The sequence below is a fragment of the Terrapene carolina genome, unplaced genomic scaffold (assembly GCF_002925995.2).
Source record: "Terrapene carolina triunguis isolate 2854851 unplaced genomic scaffold, T_m_triunguis-2.0 Scaffold113, whole genome shotgun sequence".
In the NCBI taxonomy this organism is placed as follows: domain Eukaryota; kingdom Metazoa; phylum Chordata; order Testudines; family Emydidae; genus Terrapene; species Terrapene triunguis.
In genome coordinates, this window is record NW_020664464.1 from 13136961 (window position 1) to 13158712 (window position 21752).

At 41.4% G+C, this 21752-nt stretch overlaps 1 protein-coding gene across 5 annotated transcripts in view; it reads left to right on the top strand.

The window, feature by feature from the left end:
• TRPM3 (transient receptor potential cation channel subfamily M member 3) overlaps nucleotides 1–21752 on the top strand; it is a 595793-nt gene that overhangs the window by 487604 nt on the left and 86437 nt on the right. For all 5 annotated transcript variants that reach the window (XM_024211010.2, XM_024211011.2, XM_024211012.2 and 2 more), the window contains exon 8: nucleotides 5214–5337. In XM_024211010.2, coding sequence (XP_024066778.2) covers nucleotides 5214–5337 — 124 coding nt within the window. The remainder of the gene's footprint in view (nucleotides 1–5213; nucleotides 5338–21752) is intronic.

Below are 21752 nucleotides of genomic sequence, written 5' to 3' on the forward strand. Positions count from 1 at the left end.
TCCCAGTAGGGGCACCAGATTTTTTAAATCTCTTCAAGGGGTGTTTTTAGCAATATCCATTTCACTTTACTACACATTTTTCTCATTATAGAATGGAGTAACACATGTTTACTAACCCAGCTGAGTTCTGAAATACATTATTAGAATATTAGCCCCTTTCCACACCGTTTCAGAGACTAAGACCCTTGTTTTTAATTCAGTTTTTACTAAAGCAAAATTCCCTTTGATTTTTGAAAATAGTTTTGCCTGAACAGGAGCTTCAGGGTTTGGCCCTGTATATTTAAGCCACATACTAACTTGCAACAAAAGAATTATGTTCAGCTGTGAACAAAAAGATGTGCTTCAGTGTATTGGAGATTAGATGTTTTCAGTGAGTACGTAATGAAATGACAGCTGTGTGCTAACAGCAGTGGTGCATTGCGTGCAACTCAGACCACCAGGAATGCAGAAAAGTTGCCTCACATTTCCATATGTGGTGGCACCTTACTACAGATGCTTCCATGCAGTGGCCCACATTGTGCCTCCAAGATCCCTCATGTATACGGAACCCTCAATGTAATGTGCAGCTCTCACCCTTCCCATGTGGAAGGAGGTTCAGCTGCCTCCCCAGCATTATCTCCATCCCCCTTCTTGTGCAGCACCCTGCAGATGGTGCTCCATAGGATTTGTATCTGCATAGAGGGACTAGGCAGGCTGGTATCAGGAATGAATGGCCACAGAGCAAATGCAATATAGGTTCACTATATGTAGAGAACAGCCGATATTCCAGTGGTTCGGGCACTTGATCCTGGGTCTCCAAAACGTCCTTGATTCAGACCAGAGACTTGACCCTGGGTCTCCCATGTCCCAGGTGAGTGCCCTAAGCTTTGGGCTGTTGGCTGTTCTGGGGTGACACTTTCTTTCTCTCTAGCTTTGACGAGAAATTCCATCCAAGATCTCAGAAACCTTCCTGATGCAAGTTTTGATTTTGACAAATCCGCATTTTGCACTTAAAAACACTTCATGGGAAAATTTCCAACCAGCTCTAATGATGAGATGATTCAAACTCCATTTTGAAGTGATTTTTTGCAGATCTTATTCATTTCTACACCTCTTTACTCCTGGGGGGAGAATGTGATACTACAACTTTGCATGACACTCGCAAGGCACATGAAATGGATTTCAGTGTTTGTATATCCCAAAGCAATTACCTTAAGCCAGTTTGACTATTATATACTCTGCTACCTCACTACAATTGCTGCAGGGGGTTAAAATCATAAACCTTTGGTTTTATCTAACATAAAATGGGAGCTGTGAAGATTTTCTGGTTCTAATACTACGTATTTGATTAACATTGACTTTTACTAAAAACATTGACTCATCTAATAAGCTTAAAAAACTACAACATTTTAAATGAGCAAACTGCTTTAGTATAGAGTATTTCACACTTCAAAAGATACATTTTCTAAATTACTGAACTCACTAATTTGTAATTTAAGAATAACGATGTTGCATCCGGAACAACAGATTAATGGTTTCCATTATCAGGCGCGCTGCTGTCAAGAACCTTGGTTGATGTTGCATGCAATATTATTATTTCATTTTGATGTTAAGGCATTATTGAAGTATTAACATTTGCATTATGTTAAAAATGATTCCTTTAAATTTCTAAAAGCTTCAACTTGCCAAAAGCAAATCTTGTATATGGCTTCTTGGCTGGATTCAGTCAATGGGGAATGTGCTTTGAATCTTCCCTTCCTTATTCAGTGACTGTCTACTTCTGGAAAGAATCTGCAAGCAGAGTGTGGGATATAAACAGTTAAATACAATATCAAAGGTGTTCATAAGACTTTTTTTTCCTAAATAACCAAAGTGGCCTAATGTGTTGCCCCTATTGTTCTCCAAAATTTAATCTCCATGAGGAGGACAACTGCTATCTGAAGATCCATTTCTTCCAATATTGAATACATTACCAATACATTCAAAGTTCACCAATTATGTAAAATTTGTATTATCCAGAAGTACTTGGTACCTTCTATTATGTTATTGGATAATCATGCTTATTTTATCTAGGCCATCAAAGCTGTGGTTTCAGATATGATGACTACCACAGAATATCCTGTGGCACCTTAGAGATTAACAAATTTATTTGGGCATAAACTTCCGTGGGCTAGAACCCAATTCATCAGATGCATGGAGTGGAAAATACAGTAAGAAAATATATATACAGAGTACATGAAAAGATGGGGGTTGCCTTACCAATTCTAACGAGACAATTCAATTAGGGTGCCGCAAGTACTCCTCGTTGTTTTTGCTGATGCAGACTAACACGACTACCATTCTGAAACAGAATATCTTGACATCTTCTGAATTTGTTAATTTCTCAGCTGGCACCTGAAAAAGATATAGTCTATTACAGCAGTCCTGACTTTCGCAAGTCTCCCACTTACTTCAGTATTATAGGCTGCTTTTATCACTGCTTCTATACATTGTAATAATACAATCATTCATTACTAAAGTGTCATAAGAAACTGTTATTGTTAGAACTGATGTTTAATTGTATCACAATATATTGCCTATGGGCTACACCCGGAATAATTTAGTCTTTACAAAACTCCTACTGAAATCAGAACTAAATAAGGGCTGTGGGATTTGGCCCTATGAATCTTTATTGAGAGGATTCAGTAGTACCCTATTAACAGTCAGTGACGTCATCATTGTTGCGCACACTTAAGTGGATGGTGCAAAAGTAAATGCCATCAGATCAGTAATATTAATAAATTATAACAAATTTACATTTAGAGGTATTTGTTTATTCCAACAGCAATCAGAACCATAACATCTGGGAACCTTACTAGATTAAAAATAAACAAATACCAAATTTCTTAAGTCATCCCTACAGATGATTTACAGTGCCTTTATCTGCCCTACAACAAGTCCTTACTGCGGCTTGATGGTAATTCGTTAAAAGCCCAGTTAAATGGGTAAATTTTACACTGCACCTTTAAGCCACTCTATCCCAGAGGATTCCAAAGCACTTTGTAAACTTTACACACAGGATAAACATGAATTACTCCCTCAGCTACTGAAATGTAACCACCTCCAGTGTGGAATGTGGCTTCTCTTTTAACAGTGAAAGATCAGTGGTCTACAACAGTTTAAGACAGGAAGAGAAAAGGAATGCAATTGAATTTGTAAATGGAATTGAGGTAGACCTTAGAACTTGGTAAACAGTGGAATCAACACCTTTATTCTGGCAAAAAGTGCTGGGGGGGGGGATATCCAGTGAAAACAAGTAATCAATAATTCAGTTTTAAATTTCATCTGAAAGATGGAGCCTTCAGCAGCACAACTGACAAATGATGTTTAAAGATAAACATTTCAGAAGTGTCCCCCTGGGACTCCTAAGTCACTTAAGGTTATGTCTTCATTGCAATAAAAAACCTAAGGCACTGAGTCTCAGAGCCCGCATCTGTTGGCTCCTGCTGCAGAGTTAAGAACAGCAGTAAACGTTCAGGCTTAGGCTGGAGCCCATGCTTTAAGACTCTCCCCCCTCGTGGGGTCTCACAGCCAGGGCACCAGCCCAAGCCCAAACATCTACACTGCAGTTTTATAGCCCTAAAACCAGGGCCGGATTAACCTTTTGTGGGCCTGGTGCCAAACATATTTGTGGGCCCCCCTGGGGGCAATGGCACATGGTGCAGAGGGGTCAGTCCCCAGAGGAAGGGGCCAAGCAGGGGCATGGCGTGGGAGGGGTGACCCCGCTCCACCCAGCTCGGTGCGAGGGCACTATTTACAAACCAGCAGTTGCCAGACACACTATGGTCCACCCAGCCCTGTGCTGCCAGCATGCCCCTTCCCCTCGGGGTGGGCCCAGGCCACATCACACATCCCTCCCCACCCAACACCCCCGACTCCCTATGGCCAGAGCCCCCCCAGACCCGTTATGCCCAGCGCCCCCCCGACCCTGTCACAAATGCACAGTGCCATGCATAGTGCCCTGCCCAGCGCCCCCTGCCCACAGCCCCACCACAACTGCCCAGCACCCCAGACAACCCTCACTCCCTCGGGCCCCAACACAGCCCAGCCCCCCCCCCAGGTCCACCAGAGACCCACTCCCCCACGCCCCCCCCGGCTGAGACTGGCCAGGCTTCTGCATCAGTCCCAGGTGGCTCAGCTCCAGGGAGGCAGGTGAGGCCCCACAGGTGGTGGGAAGCAGAGACTGCCCGGAGCAGAGGTGCACTGGGGTCCGGCCAAGAGGCAGAGAGAAGCTGGTGGGTGGGGCCAGGGGGCAGAAAGGAGCCCTCAGCTGACTGGCGGGCTGGCCAAGAGGAGCAAGTGGTGGGCGGGGGCGGGGGGGAGCCAGCGGGCAGGTGGGAATCTCAGAGCATAGTGCAAGCGGAGCAGGCCAGGGCCCCTTCTGAGCATGGGCCTCGCTCCATGGCACCATTGTAAACCTGGCACTGCCTAAACCCGCTGACCAAGGGCACCCATGGGCCATGCTCTGGGTCTTTTATTGTAGCATAGACATACCCTTAGGCACTTTGAAAATTTTGCCCTTAGCCTTTTCTTATTGTGGCTATTTACTTGTCTCAATACCATGCTCATTTTGGTTTCATAGATGACTCAGACTTAACCAGAGCAAAAAATGGCGTTCAATATAACAACATATAAAATCCTACTTTACAACCAGTATTTTAAATGTATTAATATTGGGAATTATGGTAGCTGTTTTGGTGTAATTTTATATGGTATGTTATGATTTATTAAACAGAAAAATATTCACTAAAAACAAAAAATTGGCAAAAATAAGAGTCCCCAAAGCTGCACCAGCTGAACCCTTCATTGAGTTCTGCGAACCCACTGGTAGAACTGTATGTTCAGCTCATCCTGACATCCCAGTCAAAGCCAGGCTGTCAACTTGCTTTCATTAAGAAATCCCTCATAGCTGGTAGCCTTGAATGACTTTCTGTCAGGCGATATCTGGGAATTAAAATCAAGTCTCAGAGGTGAGGGACCACTCCACTGTGTTAAGGGCAGCATGCTTTCTCAGCATAACATTGTACATCTCTTTAATAAATCTCTGCCTTTCAGTCCTGTGTAAAAAGAACAAACTTTTAACACTTTTGGTTTCTCACTCTTACCTCCTTGGCTATTCATTTGACACTGCAATCCTTTTCAATGCCAGTTTTAATTACACACGTCTGCATTTTCTCTGCTTTTCTGAATTTCAGACTTATCAATGAGTCTTTGAGGGACCAGTTACTAGTTACTATCCAGAAGACTTTTACCTACACTCGAACCCAGGCACAGCATCTCTTCATAATCCTCATGGAGTGCATGAAGAAAAAGGAGCTGGTATGTGAATGGTTTTCTAGATCTGAAGTCAGGGACCTGAATGCAGTTCCTCATCATGACTGGCATTTTCAAATGTCGCTCAGGGAACTGGGTGTGCAAATCCCCTATGCAGCTTTGAAAAATCTCTCCCCATGCATTCACTACCCTTTATGATTCCTTTGATTTCTGGAATACTTTCTATTGATCTCTAGTCTTATTTACTTACCAATTTAAGTGCTGTATTTACATCATGCATTTTATCAATTGTATGGGCACTGAGGTGACTTCTCTGTTTTTGCTTTGTGAATGGTGTTATGCATATTATCTGATGTCCATGATGCTGTCTTGCCATCCACACCATCTGTACACACACTAAAGTGCCATTCATGCTGATGAGAGCTCTGCTCCCATTAAGGCAGCAGGCTTGGGCCTTTAGCTTTTAGCATTTATTCTTGTTGCAAGTCATAACCAAGCAGTAAAGAATTCATACATTCCATGCAATAAATTTCAAGCCATTTGGGCGGTAATGGATAAGAGAAACCTGCAGCGAAACAGCAAATGGTGCTCGTATTTGGAAACAGTAGCAATGTAGGGCCAATTCCTGCCTTCATTTACACCTGTACAATCCCAATGAAGTTAGTGATATTACAGAATGGGCCAAATTATACCCCTACCTTAAACAGTTCACAAAAATGTGTAATGGAAGTGTTGGGTAATCATGAATACAATCACAATAATATTGTGGATGATTTGGTTTGAACGTTACTGATTTAAAGAAGTGACTGTGTTTAAAAATGCACTTTCCTAACCCAGCATATCTGCTCCCTGTGTATATTCTACCCCTGGCAGAGCCTAACACAACTAAAAGGACACCAATGTTATCCCATTTCATGTATCATCAGCCACATTGTTTATTAAATTCCTACCAGTTACACCTGTGCAAATCCATTGAAGAGAAGCACTGCTCAACTGTCAATAAGAGCACAATTTGAAGACATGGGGTTGCACAAGTGCCACTACAGGCATAATTTACCCTGTAGAACCTTTATTACAGGTGATGGTGTGTGAGAAGGAGAGAACAGAGCTTGATTCCGAGACCCCAGGTAGAGTGTGTAGGGCTGTCCCTTAGAAAAATATTTTTACTTGTAAACTGAGCACATTTAATATGGACATCATTGAGAAACCATAAGTATTGAACCCCATGAGACCACTTTTACAAAGTAACTTTTCAGAGTAGAACCATGCTTTAAATACTGGTTAAGTTCCTAGCTGTGCCCCACGCCTGTTGACAAAGTCACTTCACTCGGTATCTCAGTTTCTCCATCTGTAAAATGGGGCTAATGATGCTTACCTCCTTTGTAAAGTGCTTTCAGATCTACTGATGGAAAAATGCAATATTAGAACTAGGTATTATTATTAGGCATTTAAATGGGCTGCATGTACTAAACTCTATTAGCCTTGATTTTTGACAGGCTGACTGAACTGAGACTTTCATTTTATAACTCAATCCTTCCTCTAAAATCCATTGTAGATTCACATCAGTCCGAATGTATACATTCCTGCAATTTCAGGTTGCAGACAGTTTGCAATACTTTGCTCAGATCAACACTTTTGAAAGGACAGATACAGTTTGATTAAAAAATAAATTATTTTTCTGTAGTTACAAGCTAGCAGCTTCATACCCTGCTGAGCCTGCTTATTTCCATTTGAAAATCCAAGCAGGAGTGCTGCCTATGAATACCCATGTAGCAGTAGTTTGCAATTCTGCTTCATAACATCTGTGCTTGTCATCTCATCATTAAATTATTGTAGATACTGTACATAAGCTACAACCTTGATGATTAAAGTGTCAGTGTTACACAAATACCCCCATTCCCTCCTATTTATGGTTGCCAAGCATTTACCTGCATGCCAAATACTTGCCCCATTCCTATAGCAAAACTACAGAGATGCCAACTATAATACAAGTAAGTGGAGTTGCCAGATATATTGCTGCCTTAGTCTGCTGCCCTTTTACTGCTGCATCCCCACTTCTGCAAGCAGCACCACTTGCCAATCATTAGCAGAAACAGCTTCCTTAGGAAGACCCAGATCAACTTTGCAGAGCTTAAAACCTACAGGCAAGCAGATAATGAAGCTTCTCTGGCAGAAACACTTGAACTCTAAACGGGTGAGGGCCAGTTTTTCCCCGTTGGATCAAAACAGAGCTCTCACTGAAAACATCTATTTTTTAGAGGAAACCATTTGGCCTAAAAAACGAGCAATACTGCACGCACACACACACACCCCAAAAAGGAGAAAGATCACAAAATGAAACAAAATATCAGTGAAGGAGAAAAAAAGAAATAGGTCAGAAGGGAAAGGGAAAGGCAAGGTCAAAGAGAAGAGAGAGAAGACACAGGAAAGCCCAAGAAAAGGAGGCATAAATGGTATGAGAGAAGCCTGCCATAGAAAGAAGGGATATAATGTACAGACAGAGAGTAAAAGAGGAGATTTAACAGAGAGAATTACACACACACATTCTGAAGGATGATGTACATTTTATGGTATTTCAACTCTTCCTGCATTTTAGCAGTAGAAGCAAATTTTGGAGTATCCTTTAACAAGTTTATTTTGTGCATTTTACTATGCCTGTGAGAAATGCAGAGATTAGAAGGATCTTCAAATATGAATTAATATAAGGGAATTAGAATTTTTTAAAAAGCCCTTAATCCCAGTCACATTGTGTGATGTTAAGTCACACAGTTTTTATACTGTTTTCTTTCTCATGAACCTGGCAGCCACAGCTGTTCCTTATCGGTATGGGATCATTCCAGAGGCCAAAATAAGCTGCTGTAGCTAAGGGCTGTCCCAGACAACACGATGAAGAATTAGGCAACGATGTTATAGGAGAATATCCATCTTTGCATGTTCATGAATACTGTGATACTTCTTTACATCTGTCTGGGGGCATTTGTGGCACACAGCTGCTTAAATCCTGTCTACAAGCACTATAAAGGTCAGCTGTACCATGATACACCTCACAACAGTGGCGGCATCCCTGGAATTCTTTGGTGCCTAGCCTACACGCTGTACTTCCCTCAACTCCTGATTACCCAAATAGCATGACGGGACAGATAATCAGGAGTTTGGATTATCAAGAGGGCAGGAGCCATTCAGCAGCAGAGTGGCCTCTCCTGTGGTTGGAGGTTAGTCCTCCCCCTCCTCCTCACAGTCCTGGCTGGGGGTCTCTGCTCTGTTATCTGAACCTCTGCATTATCTAAATCCCTTCCTTGTCCCCCAGAATGAGATACATGAGCTATACGCTGCAGCGGGCTTGTATCTCATGCGGAGAGAAGGAAGGGATTCAATAATGAGGAGGTTCAGATAATAGGGTTTCAGGTAAATGGGAATATACCATACTCGGTATTAATACATAGATAAATGAGATTAGCAGGAACCTTGAGAACAGACAGATAGAAAATATGCACTATCACATACATAGAAGGAATAAGAAAAAGGGGCTACTCCATTACTGTGATACTCACAGTGCCCTTCAGACACTTATATGTGGCATTTGTCGGTATGCTAAGAACTTCTCTAGTTCTGGCTAGCCTCATGCAAGTCTAGAGTCTCTCAACACTCCTATTGAGGCAGCTGTCATAATAGAGAGCAGCCTACTCTGAGTTTTTGAAATCCTCCTAACTAATGTACATACTTCAAATTCTCACTCCCCACCCCTTGTTGTGCCAGTTTATATTCTAATAATACTAATGTGCATTTATAGAAGAGTGGGCATGAACCAGCGCTCCGGATCCAAATTCACAATTAAATCTTAATTCTAGTAAATATGATGGAATCTAAATGCTCAGGACTTTGGGAAGGTTCAGATTCAGATCTGGATTTCGTACCCTCAAGTATTCAGATCCTGGGTTTTGATAAGACCAAATAGACCATTACAGAGCTAACTATGAAGTTTGGATCCAGGCATTAAATCTGGGATTTTTGTTCAGGTCCATTTCTGATTCCCATCACAGATTTCCTTACAGCTATATACCTATGCCACTTCTGAAATGCTGCAACTACCTCTCTGGCATGGCTTGGCAGCCAGGGAGACAGTTGGCACACAGAGATGTTATGATCTTGATTTCAAAACATTGCCGTAGTCACTATAAAACTATACATAATGTGCAGTTAAAAGCACAGTGTAAACAAACTGGAGAAAAAAAGATTAACTTTTGTGTCTGATCTTTCAATTATAGTAGTCTAGGCTAGGGTGTTGCTTTTAACAATGATAGGTTTAAAAAATCTTCAGACAAAATTGTGATTTTTAAGTTAATGACTTCCTTTTAAGACTCTCTGTGTGTCGCACTTTTGCAGAATAATATTGACAGAGGAATTGAATGACTTTAACAATATATTCCCTTGAGTGGATGGAGACCTCACCAACCTTGTACTACCAGCTTTTCTCCCCTGCTGCTCACCATTTCCACATCTATTCCAGCTCTTTTCCTGCCTGACCTCCTGATTATATGCTTAAGACAAAACATTACCTGATAAACTGATTTTAGGTTGGTACTCAAATATTTGCCCAGAACAAACAGCAGGAAGCTATAAGGGCTTATCTCTTTCAGTGGAGCTCAGAAGTAGCACAAACAGATCACAGCTCCTTTTTTTTTCACCATTTTTCACTTGGCTAGATGGTGTGATGCTTTCTCAGGATGTCCAGGACTGAGAGTCATCTTGTTACCCCCCTGCCTCCAGCCAGAGAGAGACTTGCTGGTGCTTAACTAGGTGCTAGCTCCCCAACACCGCCAGTCTGTTAGCCACCCAAGGGATCTCATCTGGGCAAGGATAGTCCTCACTTTGTGTTGCAGGTTAACAGCGGGTGCACCTCCGTCCCAGACCCCTTTCAGAGTTCCCCTCTGATATCCAGCCCCTGTTACTGGCTACTGAGAGAAGTACCATGTTTGCCACCCCAAATAGCACAGTGTACATAGCAACTTGTTTGATTCAACTAAGGATCAGCTCTTGTATAACATCACAGCTCTGAGATATATTTATTTACAATGAAATCAGTCATGAGTGTATTATCAAAGGGTAAGATTTAAGAGTATGTGTGTAAGGACAATAATGGAAATAGAAAGGTTACATATAAAACAAAATCATAACACTTTCTAGAAACTAAATTTAATGTTTACAGGCTAAGCAACAATCTAAAAGCTGTCTGTTCTCACCCAAAGCCTTCCTGCAGCATTTCCAACCAACGTTGGTTGGGATCCCATTTTCATGAATGTAATCACACTGCCTGATTACATCCCCAGGTGCAGGATAAAGAAGTGTCCTTTTGCCTTCTCCTTACATCTCCCCAAATCCATTGTATGTCCCTGGAGTCAGGATGACTCTAAGGTTTATGCCCTGGTGTGGTGACTTCATGTTGACTTCATATGCAAATAGGGGGCTTCTATTGTGATGGCTTTTGATGCTTAATTTACATTTGAACTGAGGCAGACAGATGAAAATACATCATTTGTCTGGCAGCAACCTGTTTGTGAACCCTACCTGGACTCACACTTTAGGAACATATTTTCTTTATATGTTTTTACATAATATCTGTACATACGTTTCACAACAATATTTATGATCAGTGTGATGCTGGCTTTCATCTAACATATTACATGATATTCTTTATGGATAAACACTATGAAAGCAGTGTGCTAGGTGCAGTGAGTTTCTCAGGCATGTCAGACGTTACTGTTATAGACCAGGGAACTCCCTTGCCAATGGGCATTGAGAGGTTCTTAGGGTCATAGATGCACTTTGTGGTTGCTGAATTCATAAGGAGCAAACTATAGAGCTCTGAAGAGGCTCACTTCATTACAGTGTGCATACACGCAAACAGACACACAAATGGGCACAGGCAAGAAGATATGCTGTAGCGTTGAGAAACTCACAGATGCAGCTGAAGCACAGATGGAGAGAGACAATAGGAAAAAAAAGAAAAACAGGCTTCTGCCATTTAAACCCAGCAAAAACAAAAAATATTTCTCTTTCAAAAACCTGTTTTTCTAATGCATATGCTCTTTAAAAAATAAAACTATTGGCAGGAGAAATAGTTCAGTCTCAGCAAAAGTTCCCTACCTCTTAGGAAATGAGACTTTCACTTTGGCTGTTTTGGACTACATTTCTAAAAAGATGTCTCTGACTTATACGCTCAGAATGTGCCATTACAAAATGAGTTATTACATGTGCAATCACATGTTCATTTGGTAATAAGTTATTTCATTTACCGAGGACATGCTTGGGAGCAGAGTGGTCTATTTAAATGTGTAAATGCACTTTCAAAATGGAGAACAAATTCCACTTCTCTGATCTGCAGGTTTTGTTGAACTGGAAGCTTAGGTGTGCAATACTGCATGTACCAGAGCATTTTCAGTAGAATAAAAGTATAATAAAGTGGCTGGAAATATTTTCTAGAAATTCACCAACTGCACACTTAGCATGAACTCTGAAAAATCCAGCTCTGGGGTGCCCAAAGCATTGCAATAAGGAGAGCTGACCAGAGCAGTGTCTGAAAGTAGTGATACAGTCTGAGTGCCAAAAAGCACCATTAGCCAGTAATCTTCTATAACTTTTTATGACTTTGTCAAGAAGATAAGGTCAGACACTTTTCTTAATGGCTGTTAGTCTACTTCTTCACAAGGTTTTTCTAGGATAGATTTTTATCACAATACTAATTAGTTAATGTTTGTAAAGCAGTTTGAGGATGTACCTAATCCTATTCCATTGAAGTCAAGGGGAGTTTTTCCATTGATTTAAATGGCAACAGGCTTTGGCCCCTAAAGCACAACTGGCCTGATCCAGTGCCTGTTGAAATCAACGCAAAAAGAATCCCATTGACTTCAATGGGCCTTGGATTTGGCCCTATATGCTGAAATATAGGCACACAGGGTAGGTCTACACTGCAATATAAACCCAGCTTTCGAACTCAGGCTCAAGCCTAACACCCCTTCATCTACACACAAATGCCACTAACCCAGAGCTCAGACCCAGGATCCCAAGGGGGTGGGCGGGTCTGAGCCTGAGCCAAACTGGGACCCAAAGTTCAAGTCCTATTGCTTTGCAGTATAGATGCTGCCCCCCTGGACTCATGCTCTGGGAGTCCATCAAAAGTATTCCACAATTCCACAGTCTGACTTCCTTTGTCCTCTGGACAGTCAAGTTTTCCTACACTGCACCACAAACAAAGAGCTAAAACAGCCATATTTTGGGAGGGAGCTAGGAAGCCTAATATGGGTGATTGGATTCAAGCCCCCATAATGCAGTGTAGATGCTGGAGCAAAGGCTGGGACCCAGGGTTCAACAATTCCTAATCTAGAACTACAAATGAGCATAGATGCTCAAGCACTAGGTTAACAAATCCAGGGTCTGCAAACTCAAATTCTAATAGCTCTAGTCTTACATTGGAATGTAGACATACTCACAGGTCCTTGGTGACAAGTAACATAGAAATGCACATACATGAATGCTGGTAAAGGTTAAATGTTGTTACTACTACCAAGGACATTTTATGGCTGAAGTAAAACCCCTGAATATTTCAAGTGACATCTTTTTAAAATGCTGACAGTGCCTTAGCTGAGTGAGTGGCACCACTGTAATATTACTCAGTTATAAAAAGGGTTCATGTAAGGAAGAAATTATAGATAGTAGGCATTGGCTTGCATCCACTAAGGTGACATTGGGGAACGGGCGGATGGCTTGTCCGGTGGCAGCGGCGTCATGCTCGGGTCTCTGGGCCGCATCAGGGGTGGTCTGGTCCAGATCCTCTGTGCCAGAGACCACGGGGGGCGGGGTGCACATCGAGCCCCATTACCGGCAGTTCCTGGGGCTGACCCGCCAGCAGGTGATCCATGGCGAACTCCTCTGTGGCTTCATGTGGTTCTGCATCCTGTGGCACTTCTGGCACAACCCGGACGCAGTACTGGGTCACTTTCCTTACCCAGATGCTTCAAAATGGACAGATGAGGAATTGGGGATCCCTCCTGATGATGAAGAATAGATTTACAGCTCCAGCTACCAATGTGTCCTGTGGTAGGATCTCTGAAGAAGTTGAGGCTTTGGCTCCTGTATAACTGTTTCAGCAATTCCACATTGTAAATAAAAACTCAAGCTACAAGCTAAAAAGAAATGGGGGCGGGGGGGAATGAAGAAACTGATTTGTGAATCCCAGGAGCACGTTTCCAAGTTAAGGAGCCACAGGATAAGATTTAATTAGTCTCTTGCCAAAGGGAAACAAGAGAATCCCATCTCTATTTGACATCCATGAATAATGAAACATTTTTTTCTCCTCTTACCTGTCATGTTTTCATTTACTTTAGTGGCAACCACTGTGCTGCTATAATGAAGACTGGAACTAGGTTCCCATTATAATCCCCCTTATTTTCATTGTGTATAATCTGACAATAAAAGTTCATTCCAAACTGACACTTGGCACACAAGGTGGTTGTGCCATTTGTTATTCTAACATTAACAAATCAGTGCATCATGCTGGAATACCATGGCACAATGAGCTGAGTTCAGAACAGAGGTTCACTCTGCACTGTGATTTTACTGGCTATTTGTTGGCTTTTCTCTCAACCAGAGATGGATCCAAACTTTTCAAAAACTCAGAAATGTAAAGATCTAGGGTACTGGTCTCTCGTGTTGTGAAGTTCACATTCATATCCAGATCCAAATTTTTCTACAGATCTGGGATTTAGGTGCAGCCCATCTGTTATTTACATAACTCAGATGCCAGTAAAGTGGGTTTTAGCCCATGAAAGCTTATGCCCAAATAAATTTGTTAGTCTCTAAGATGCCACAAGGAGTCCTTATTTTTGCTGATACAGACTAACAGCTACCACTCTGAAACCTGAGTGATGTAGCTAATTCTTTTCCATTCAGACCATGGAAAAAGTCTAATTTCTTTCCTTCATAATTGTTGCATGAAAGGAAATCACTGTCTTTGAAGATTTCCATTTTGTCAGACCAAGAAGGAAATCTTTCTTGGTAGGATAGATTACGCAATGAAACAGTACAAGCCATGATGCAGGTAGCTGCCATCACGGAAAAGCTGAGGCAGTATCAAATGAGATAGCTGGGTCATTTGAGACAATGAGATGTGGGATATGTTTCAGATAGAACAAGAGATAATAGTGATGGGACAAGAAGACCCAGAAAGACGTTAGATGGAAATGAAGAAGGGTGTTGTTAGCTTGCAAAACAAACTTGACAAAGAACATTTGGAGATGAAGAACAAGAGCTACCAACTACAATTGATATAACTAGGTGAAGAAGATGAAGACGATGACGACGAAGAAGAATCATCATCATCATCATCTATCTGGTTTCAGCCACACTAACAAAGTTTCTAGGACAGATACTAGCAATGACCTGACCCTGTGAGGTGCTGAGCACAATCTGCTCCCAGTGAAGACAGTCATATGTAGGAGCTTGCAGGACCAGACTTATTGAGTTTACTGCCTAATTAGACACTATTCACAAACACAGTTTACAGTTAGTTACCGCACATCAGAAATGTCATTTTATTATTTTTTGGTCAATGAGCTTTTAGTGCTTCATGAACTCCCTCTGGCACTTTCCCAAAAGGTTGAAATATTTATTTAGTTATAGTTTTTAAAAAAAAAATCAGCTTTCAAGAACAAGTTAATGAATAATTTGTCTCAGCTAAAATTCTTGATAGCTGATGGCATTTTTTTCTACTGGAGCAGGAAGAGGCAGTACCATATTTATGATCAGTAAAATCTGATTTTCTGGAGGATTATGGCTGCTCTGTTGAGCATATAATTTGGCAATGAAGATCTGAAGAAGGAAAGCAGCTATTCTAGGCAGCTAGTGATTTACTGGTTGCTAGAACAACTGGCCTTTAGTCCATAAAAACATTCTGTGAGATTCCTAACATGAAATTAATTGATTTTAAATTAATCTTCTGCATCTAATGTGAGGGAACTAATCTGCAAGGTGATGAGCACGACAACTCTAACTTTAATGCAAGTTGAGGGTGCTCAGCACTTTGCAGAAATTAGATCTTAGGTACCGGCATGTAGCTAAATCTATCCCCATTCAGGGAAACACTGAAGCATGTGCCCAAGTCCCATTGATTTCAATGAGATTTATTGTCCATTCCTGCCGCCCTTACTCACATAAGCAGGTCTTCTTTACACCAGTGGCATAGTGACTTCAATAAGACTATTCTAATAAGTAAGGACTACCTGTGTAAATAAGGGGTGCAGGATCTGACTAATAGTGGTTCTCAATATGTTTTATTTCCTGCCAGTCTTATTTGGTTCTTTTTTCTTCTGCAGACGCTCTTATTTTACTTGTTCAAAATTGTAGGCTAGTTGTAGGTCTGTGCCTGTTTTCATTAAAGTCAATTTGGCTGTGCCATAGACTTCAATGAGGGCAGAATTAGAATACTAGGTCTTTAAGAAACAGTTTGTTGCAATTTTAGTTATTTTCATTTCATAAATTCCGATAAGTTTTGTGTGTGAAACAATGTGCACTGAAAAAAGAAAAAAGCAGCCATTAAGTTTGCAAGGTAATCGTAGTATTTTTATTACAGCAGTTGCTTTGCAGCTTGAAAAAAGGGAGAGGGGAAAGAGATTCCCATAAGCAAAAGGTACAAGAATGTCAACCTGCAGTATAAGCTAGGGTATGAAATTATGATGGTTTCATGAACCTCTGTTACCCCATCCCATTACTGCTGCCCCACTATTAGTATGTAAAGACCAATAAAAGATACTCCTTGTTAACTCAAGAAACTTTGAAGTGCTAAGTAAAATCTCTGACCCATTAATTACATTCAATAAGTATGTCTTTCATTTTATCTGATATGCATTGCTCATACATTTAGTTCAAATGAAGTTAGCTCATAATAAGTGGTTTTGATCTTGTAGAAACCATGTTCTTTTTTCCCCCACAAACTCAGTGACAAAAATTACAGTTGAGAAAATTTAAACATACAGTTTCTGTTGCCACTTAAAGTACAGATTTGCTAATACACCCTGTGTCTCTTGTAGCATTAGCAAACAGTTCAGGAGAGACCACTTTCTATTATTTGTCTTGTTTATCTGTAACTTCAATAACGAAAACTTAGGCAAACTGGTACTGTGTGTGTGTGGGCGGGGGAGGGATGTTTTACATGAGGTGATGCAGAAACTGGCCCATTATTGAAGCAATAAATTTGGGAGGGTTTGGAACATTGTCCAGTTTATATGGTGTGATCATTGTTTATATATGTGCCCAGGCATCTTAAATAATTATTCCAGACACCTTCTCTTTACCTCTTCCAGCTCCCTCACGAAAACCCACTGCTTCAAGCAATCCCTTCTTCTCCTTTCCTCTACTTATCAGTAATCCTCTCATCTTCACCATCTCTGTCCTGATCTGTTTTCCTGTGTTTGTCTGTCTTTCTTATGTAGACTATAAGCTCTTTAAGGCAGGTAATATCTCTTATCTATAGCCCAGATGGACTGCTGCACCTGCACAAAGCCCTATTGTTTATTACTTATTATTTGTATTGCAAGAGCATCTAATCATGAACCAGGCCCCTGTTACACTAGGCATTGTACAAACACTTTAGGCAGGGCTGTGCATGGACACAGCAGTCTATTCCCATGCTGTGTGCTGCAGGAATGAGACCAGTGTTTGGAAAGTGCAATGTAAATTTTAACACTACAAATGTATTATAATCATTATTAACTGGTCTTTTCCAATTGCTAACTGATCAGTAGTTCAAAGGACTGCTAACCAGCTTGGAAGGTAATAGTTCATAACTATTTTTGGTGATATGTTCCTTCTCAGCCAGTCTGATATCATTATCAATCAAAATATAGAATATATACACAGACACATTTTGTAATGCAAAATAATCTGCATACCCATGTAATACAAGGGTTTGTTGGTGATATTTTAAAAAGCAAGAGCAGAGTTTGAAGTCTGTGGCAGAGCAAGGGAATTGAATTTGGATCTCCCAAGTGTCAGGATAGTGTCCTAACAACTGAACCCTCCATCCTCCCCTGCTTCTGAAGCTAGTGTTTTCAGTTTCAGTTAAAAGCAGAGACACAGCTGCTGACTGGGTCAATTTCAAAGCAGTGCATGGGAGCTATGGGCATTTACTTAGAGTCTTACTCCCTTAAAGCACCAGGACTTCAATTCTAGATCTCTCTTTGGTTAGCCCTTAGTCCTGCTCATGGCTTCCATATTTAAATCCTGCTCCAAAACCAGTCCAATTTTACAGTTCTTTAACAGGTGTAGGAAAGAGACATTATGGGCCAAGACTCTTCCAATGAAAGCCCAGTGTGGAGCTGACTTGTTTTTACAGGCACATATAAAGAATTTTTCTTGTTCAAGATTGGTCAGCAAGTGCACCACAGACCTAGGGTGAGGTAACAACAGGCACATATTTGGTCAGGTATAACCCGCACAGAAATGAACTACTCAAGAATATGCTGCCAGAAGGTGGCATACAAGAAGATCATAGAGAGCTCAGGTTCTAAAAGATACAGCTATCTCAAACAGTACACAAATGGTCCATCACTAAAACAAAGTCTTGGCAACTGAACCTAAATATCTCCATCCATGGAAGAGAGGCCCGTTGCTTCATTGTCCTCTGAAGCCTTTCCAAAGAATGCACCAACCTAACAGGGCAATAATTTCTGTGCACACTTTCTCCTGTAAATAAGTTCTATAGAAGGCTTGTTCCAAACATGTCCTGGAAGCAATGTCTGACTTTTCTAGAATAAGTGGAACAGTGTGTGAGAATAGTAGCCTCCTAGTCTCTATTGGGGTTAGTAAGCTGCAATATGTCTGTTCTAAACCCATCAAAATTTCTGTTATTTAGAATTCAGACTAGCTTCCAAGAGGTAATGCTTCAATATTTTATTCACTGTGCCACTCAATTCCCATTTTACTGTTAACCTATTTAAGTCACTTTTTGTTTGTAGAAAAACCTCTGAAGGAAGCTTGATTTTGTATATAGTCAGGGCATCTAAAGAACACTCCTTCTCTCTAAAGCATAAGAAATAATGGATGTTCCTTTAGCATTTTAAAAATTAAACAAGATCATATTTGTTTGACATTCTGTCCCAGAGTCGATGTGATGAAAGAGGTCAGGAATTACTGTGCAGTTTTAAATGAATATTAGTGTCTCTTCACCTAAACATGCCTTACTTCCCCAGCTCTCCTCATACAATTTCTGAAATTCCCAGCTCTCTGTGGAAGCACATTCCTTGTGTTTGTATTCATAAACTGTTGATATAAAAACCCGGCTTAAAGAATAGGAGATGGAGTCAGGATGTCTAGATTCTGTTCCTCTGCTCTGCCACTCCTTTGCTATGTGACCTTGAGCAAGTTACTCAACATGTGCGTTCACCTTTCCTCATCTATTAAAAAAAAAGAGAGAGAGAGAACACTACGTACAACCTCACAAAGAAATTGAGACCTAATTCATTAAGGTTGGTAAAATGCTCTGAGATCCTAGCATGGAAGTGCTATAGTGCAAAGGATTGCTGTAGGTGTTATTTTCACCACCATCTGGTTTGTCCATATGTTCTAGTCAAAAGGCTAGTAGCATTGAAGGGGTTAAAATGAGAAATACAAAGTTTGGTGATCTAAATTTGGATACAAATGTGTTCAGTTGAAGTGCTTGATGGCAGAAGTATAAGTTCCAGAAACAAAGATGTAGTTGTAGGAGTGTTTCACACACCCCCAGTCATAGGGTTGTTGACGTATCTGTGACTGTGTTGATCCACAGAGAAAATCCTCCAATTACAGACATTCACACTTTTGTATATTTCAGACTTTTGACTAGATCTATATGTGTTGTGCTTTGAAGAACCATTGCCCTACATACATGAATTAGGACTTTTTTGTTGTTGTTTGTGCTCCTGCTTTTCTCCACATCATCAGGCCGATGACACACAAAAACTTTCAGATCAAGGAAGAATATGCACAGAGTTCTCGTGCTATCAGGTAGAGGGAGGAATTGTAAATTCAGAACTTTTACAACTAATGTTCTAACATACTCCCCTTGCTCCTCAGCCCCTTGGCCTCCCCTCCTCTTTTGACCTGCAAGCCTGGATCATTTCACTCACCAAAAATGGCCACTGACTTGATCCGATTTTCTCTAAACACTTTACTCTCTTTCCATTGCTGAATTCTCCTGATCTGACCACCATCTTGTCTCCTCCAGCATCACCCACCTGCTCACCCACTCATATCATGTTGATCTGAGCTGTACCTCTGTCCCAGACAGTTTTTTCCCCAGTTACATAGGATTATTAATTGCCACAATTCTCAGACTTTGTATATAGCTGACCACCTTAAATGGCTTGCTTAATTAAACTGATTCTGCTCTAAGTGTCAGGGGAATAATCAGGCAGAATTAGCTGAATTATAAATGCTAAAACGTACTGGAGTGATTTGACTATTCTGTAGAACCTATTCTAGCATGAGAAACGTAAGAGTTTCAGAACATATTAATAATCCTGCCTGCTCCACTGCAAACAGTGCTGACTTTTCTTTCAGATGTATGTAACTATACAACACTGACATACAGTTCATGTGTTGACGAGAGGTGAGAGAAGGCACTGGCAATATATTCAAAGACAGAGGAAACAGGAACATCATTTTAAATTAACGTTGGCTCACAGTACATTTCCCCCCTCCCCAAATAACCATACTAAAATGATGGTGGAAAAATATGACCAATGTCCAAAAGGACGAATAACCTGCCGTGCCTTAATATGTTGTAATATGATTACAGCCTATAGAAGGAGTACTACCAGCTGCTCGCCCTGTGCTTGTCACTGCTACTGCAGCTTAGCCTGTATCCTCAGCTGTCCCTAGGTCTGACAGCAGGCATCATAAATCCGAGACGTAAAGAATAAATTTGCTCCTGTGCTTCTGGGCTCTCCAGAGACACAGAGTAAAATGCTTTTCTGTGTGCTGCGGCCGCTCTGCTCAGATGTTATCATTTCCTCTCTTTTCAAATTGATGCCAGCTAGAAATTTGAGTTGATTTCAGTCCTTCCCTCTCCTCATTGGGTAGCTGCGATTTACCACATCAGCGAAAAAAAGAGTTAAAATATATATTGTAAAAATCAGGCTGCACTGCCATGCCGGGGACACCCATTCATTCCCAAGCTCCTCATGCCGGCAGGTGCCGCAGGCGTAGCAGAAGTATGCACTCAGGTGCTAGGGGGAGGCAGCACTTTGCTTTGTTCTTGAGCCACTCCTAGGGTTGCCAGCAGCCCAAGTTGTCCCTTTTTTGAGGTAGCGGTCCCAGGAAATCTGTAAGGGTGCTCAGTAAACACTGCCAGCTGTCCAGTTTTATGGCCTCAGGTGTCCATCCCAGATGTCCCATTTGTGTGTTTTGTATCTCAGGCTAGGTCTACACTACAGCGGGGGTCCGACCTAAGATACGCAACTTCAGCTACGTGAATACCGTAGCTGAAGTTGCGTATTTTAGGTCGGCTTACCTGGCGGTGAGGACGGGGGAAAGTCGACCACTGCCGCCGACTCCGCTGCCGCCTCTTGCCGCGGTGGATTTCCGGAGTCGACGGCAGAGCGATCAGGGATCGATTTTATCGCGTCTTCACTAGACGCGATAAGTCGATCCCAGAAAACCGATTGCCTGCCGCCGGACCCTCCGGTAAGTGTAGACAAGCCCTCAGAGGCGGCAACCCTAGCCACCCCTGTGACAGATGTTTGGAATAGTTACAACAGGTTCCAGAAGTCCCAAAGGAGGGTCACTGTGATGTGGTTAGGGAAGGGATTAAATGAGTCGGTGGCCCAAAGAACCTTTGTTTCTTAACATTTACTAAAAACAAATCTAGTCACATTCCATGCACTCGAGATGCAGAAGTTGGTATAGGGCTGTGGCTGCTACACCTAACTACTGCTGCTTCTGCTCCCTCTAGAGGTGAAATACACTCCACTCACATAAACCATGAACTTTCAGGTTCTGGTGGTGTATGGAGCAGCTGGGGAAGGGGGGGATTAGGCTGGAATAGTGGCTGCACTCCCTCTGTGCCAATTGTACAAGGTACTGGGGCTAATGGACCCACATAAACATGGCTCTACAGTGCATGCCCTTGTCTTTCCCCACTATGGGCTTCTGCTCCATGCTATACAGAGTCTGTCCAGACACTTTTATGCAGCAATTAATGTGTCTCCTGCAGCTGTTTGCAGCACATGATATTCAAGCACTGTGTGATTTAATTTTTAATCTAAGTTATTAATCAATTGGGATGCATCTACTGTGTTATTAACCAATTGTAGTTGGTAAAATAATACTTGGTCAGTCACTTGGCTGTGAGAATAATATTTTATAAATATTTCCCCCATCATACTCTTTAAATATGAATATATAGCATTATAGTAAATGAAACAATGAAT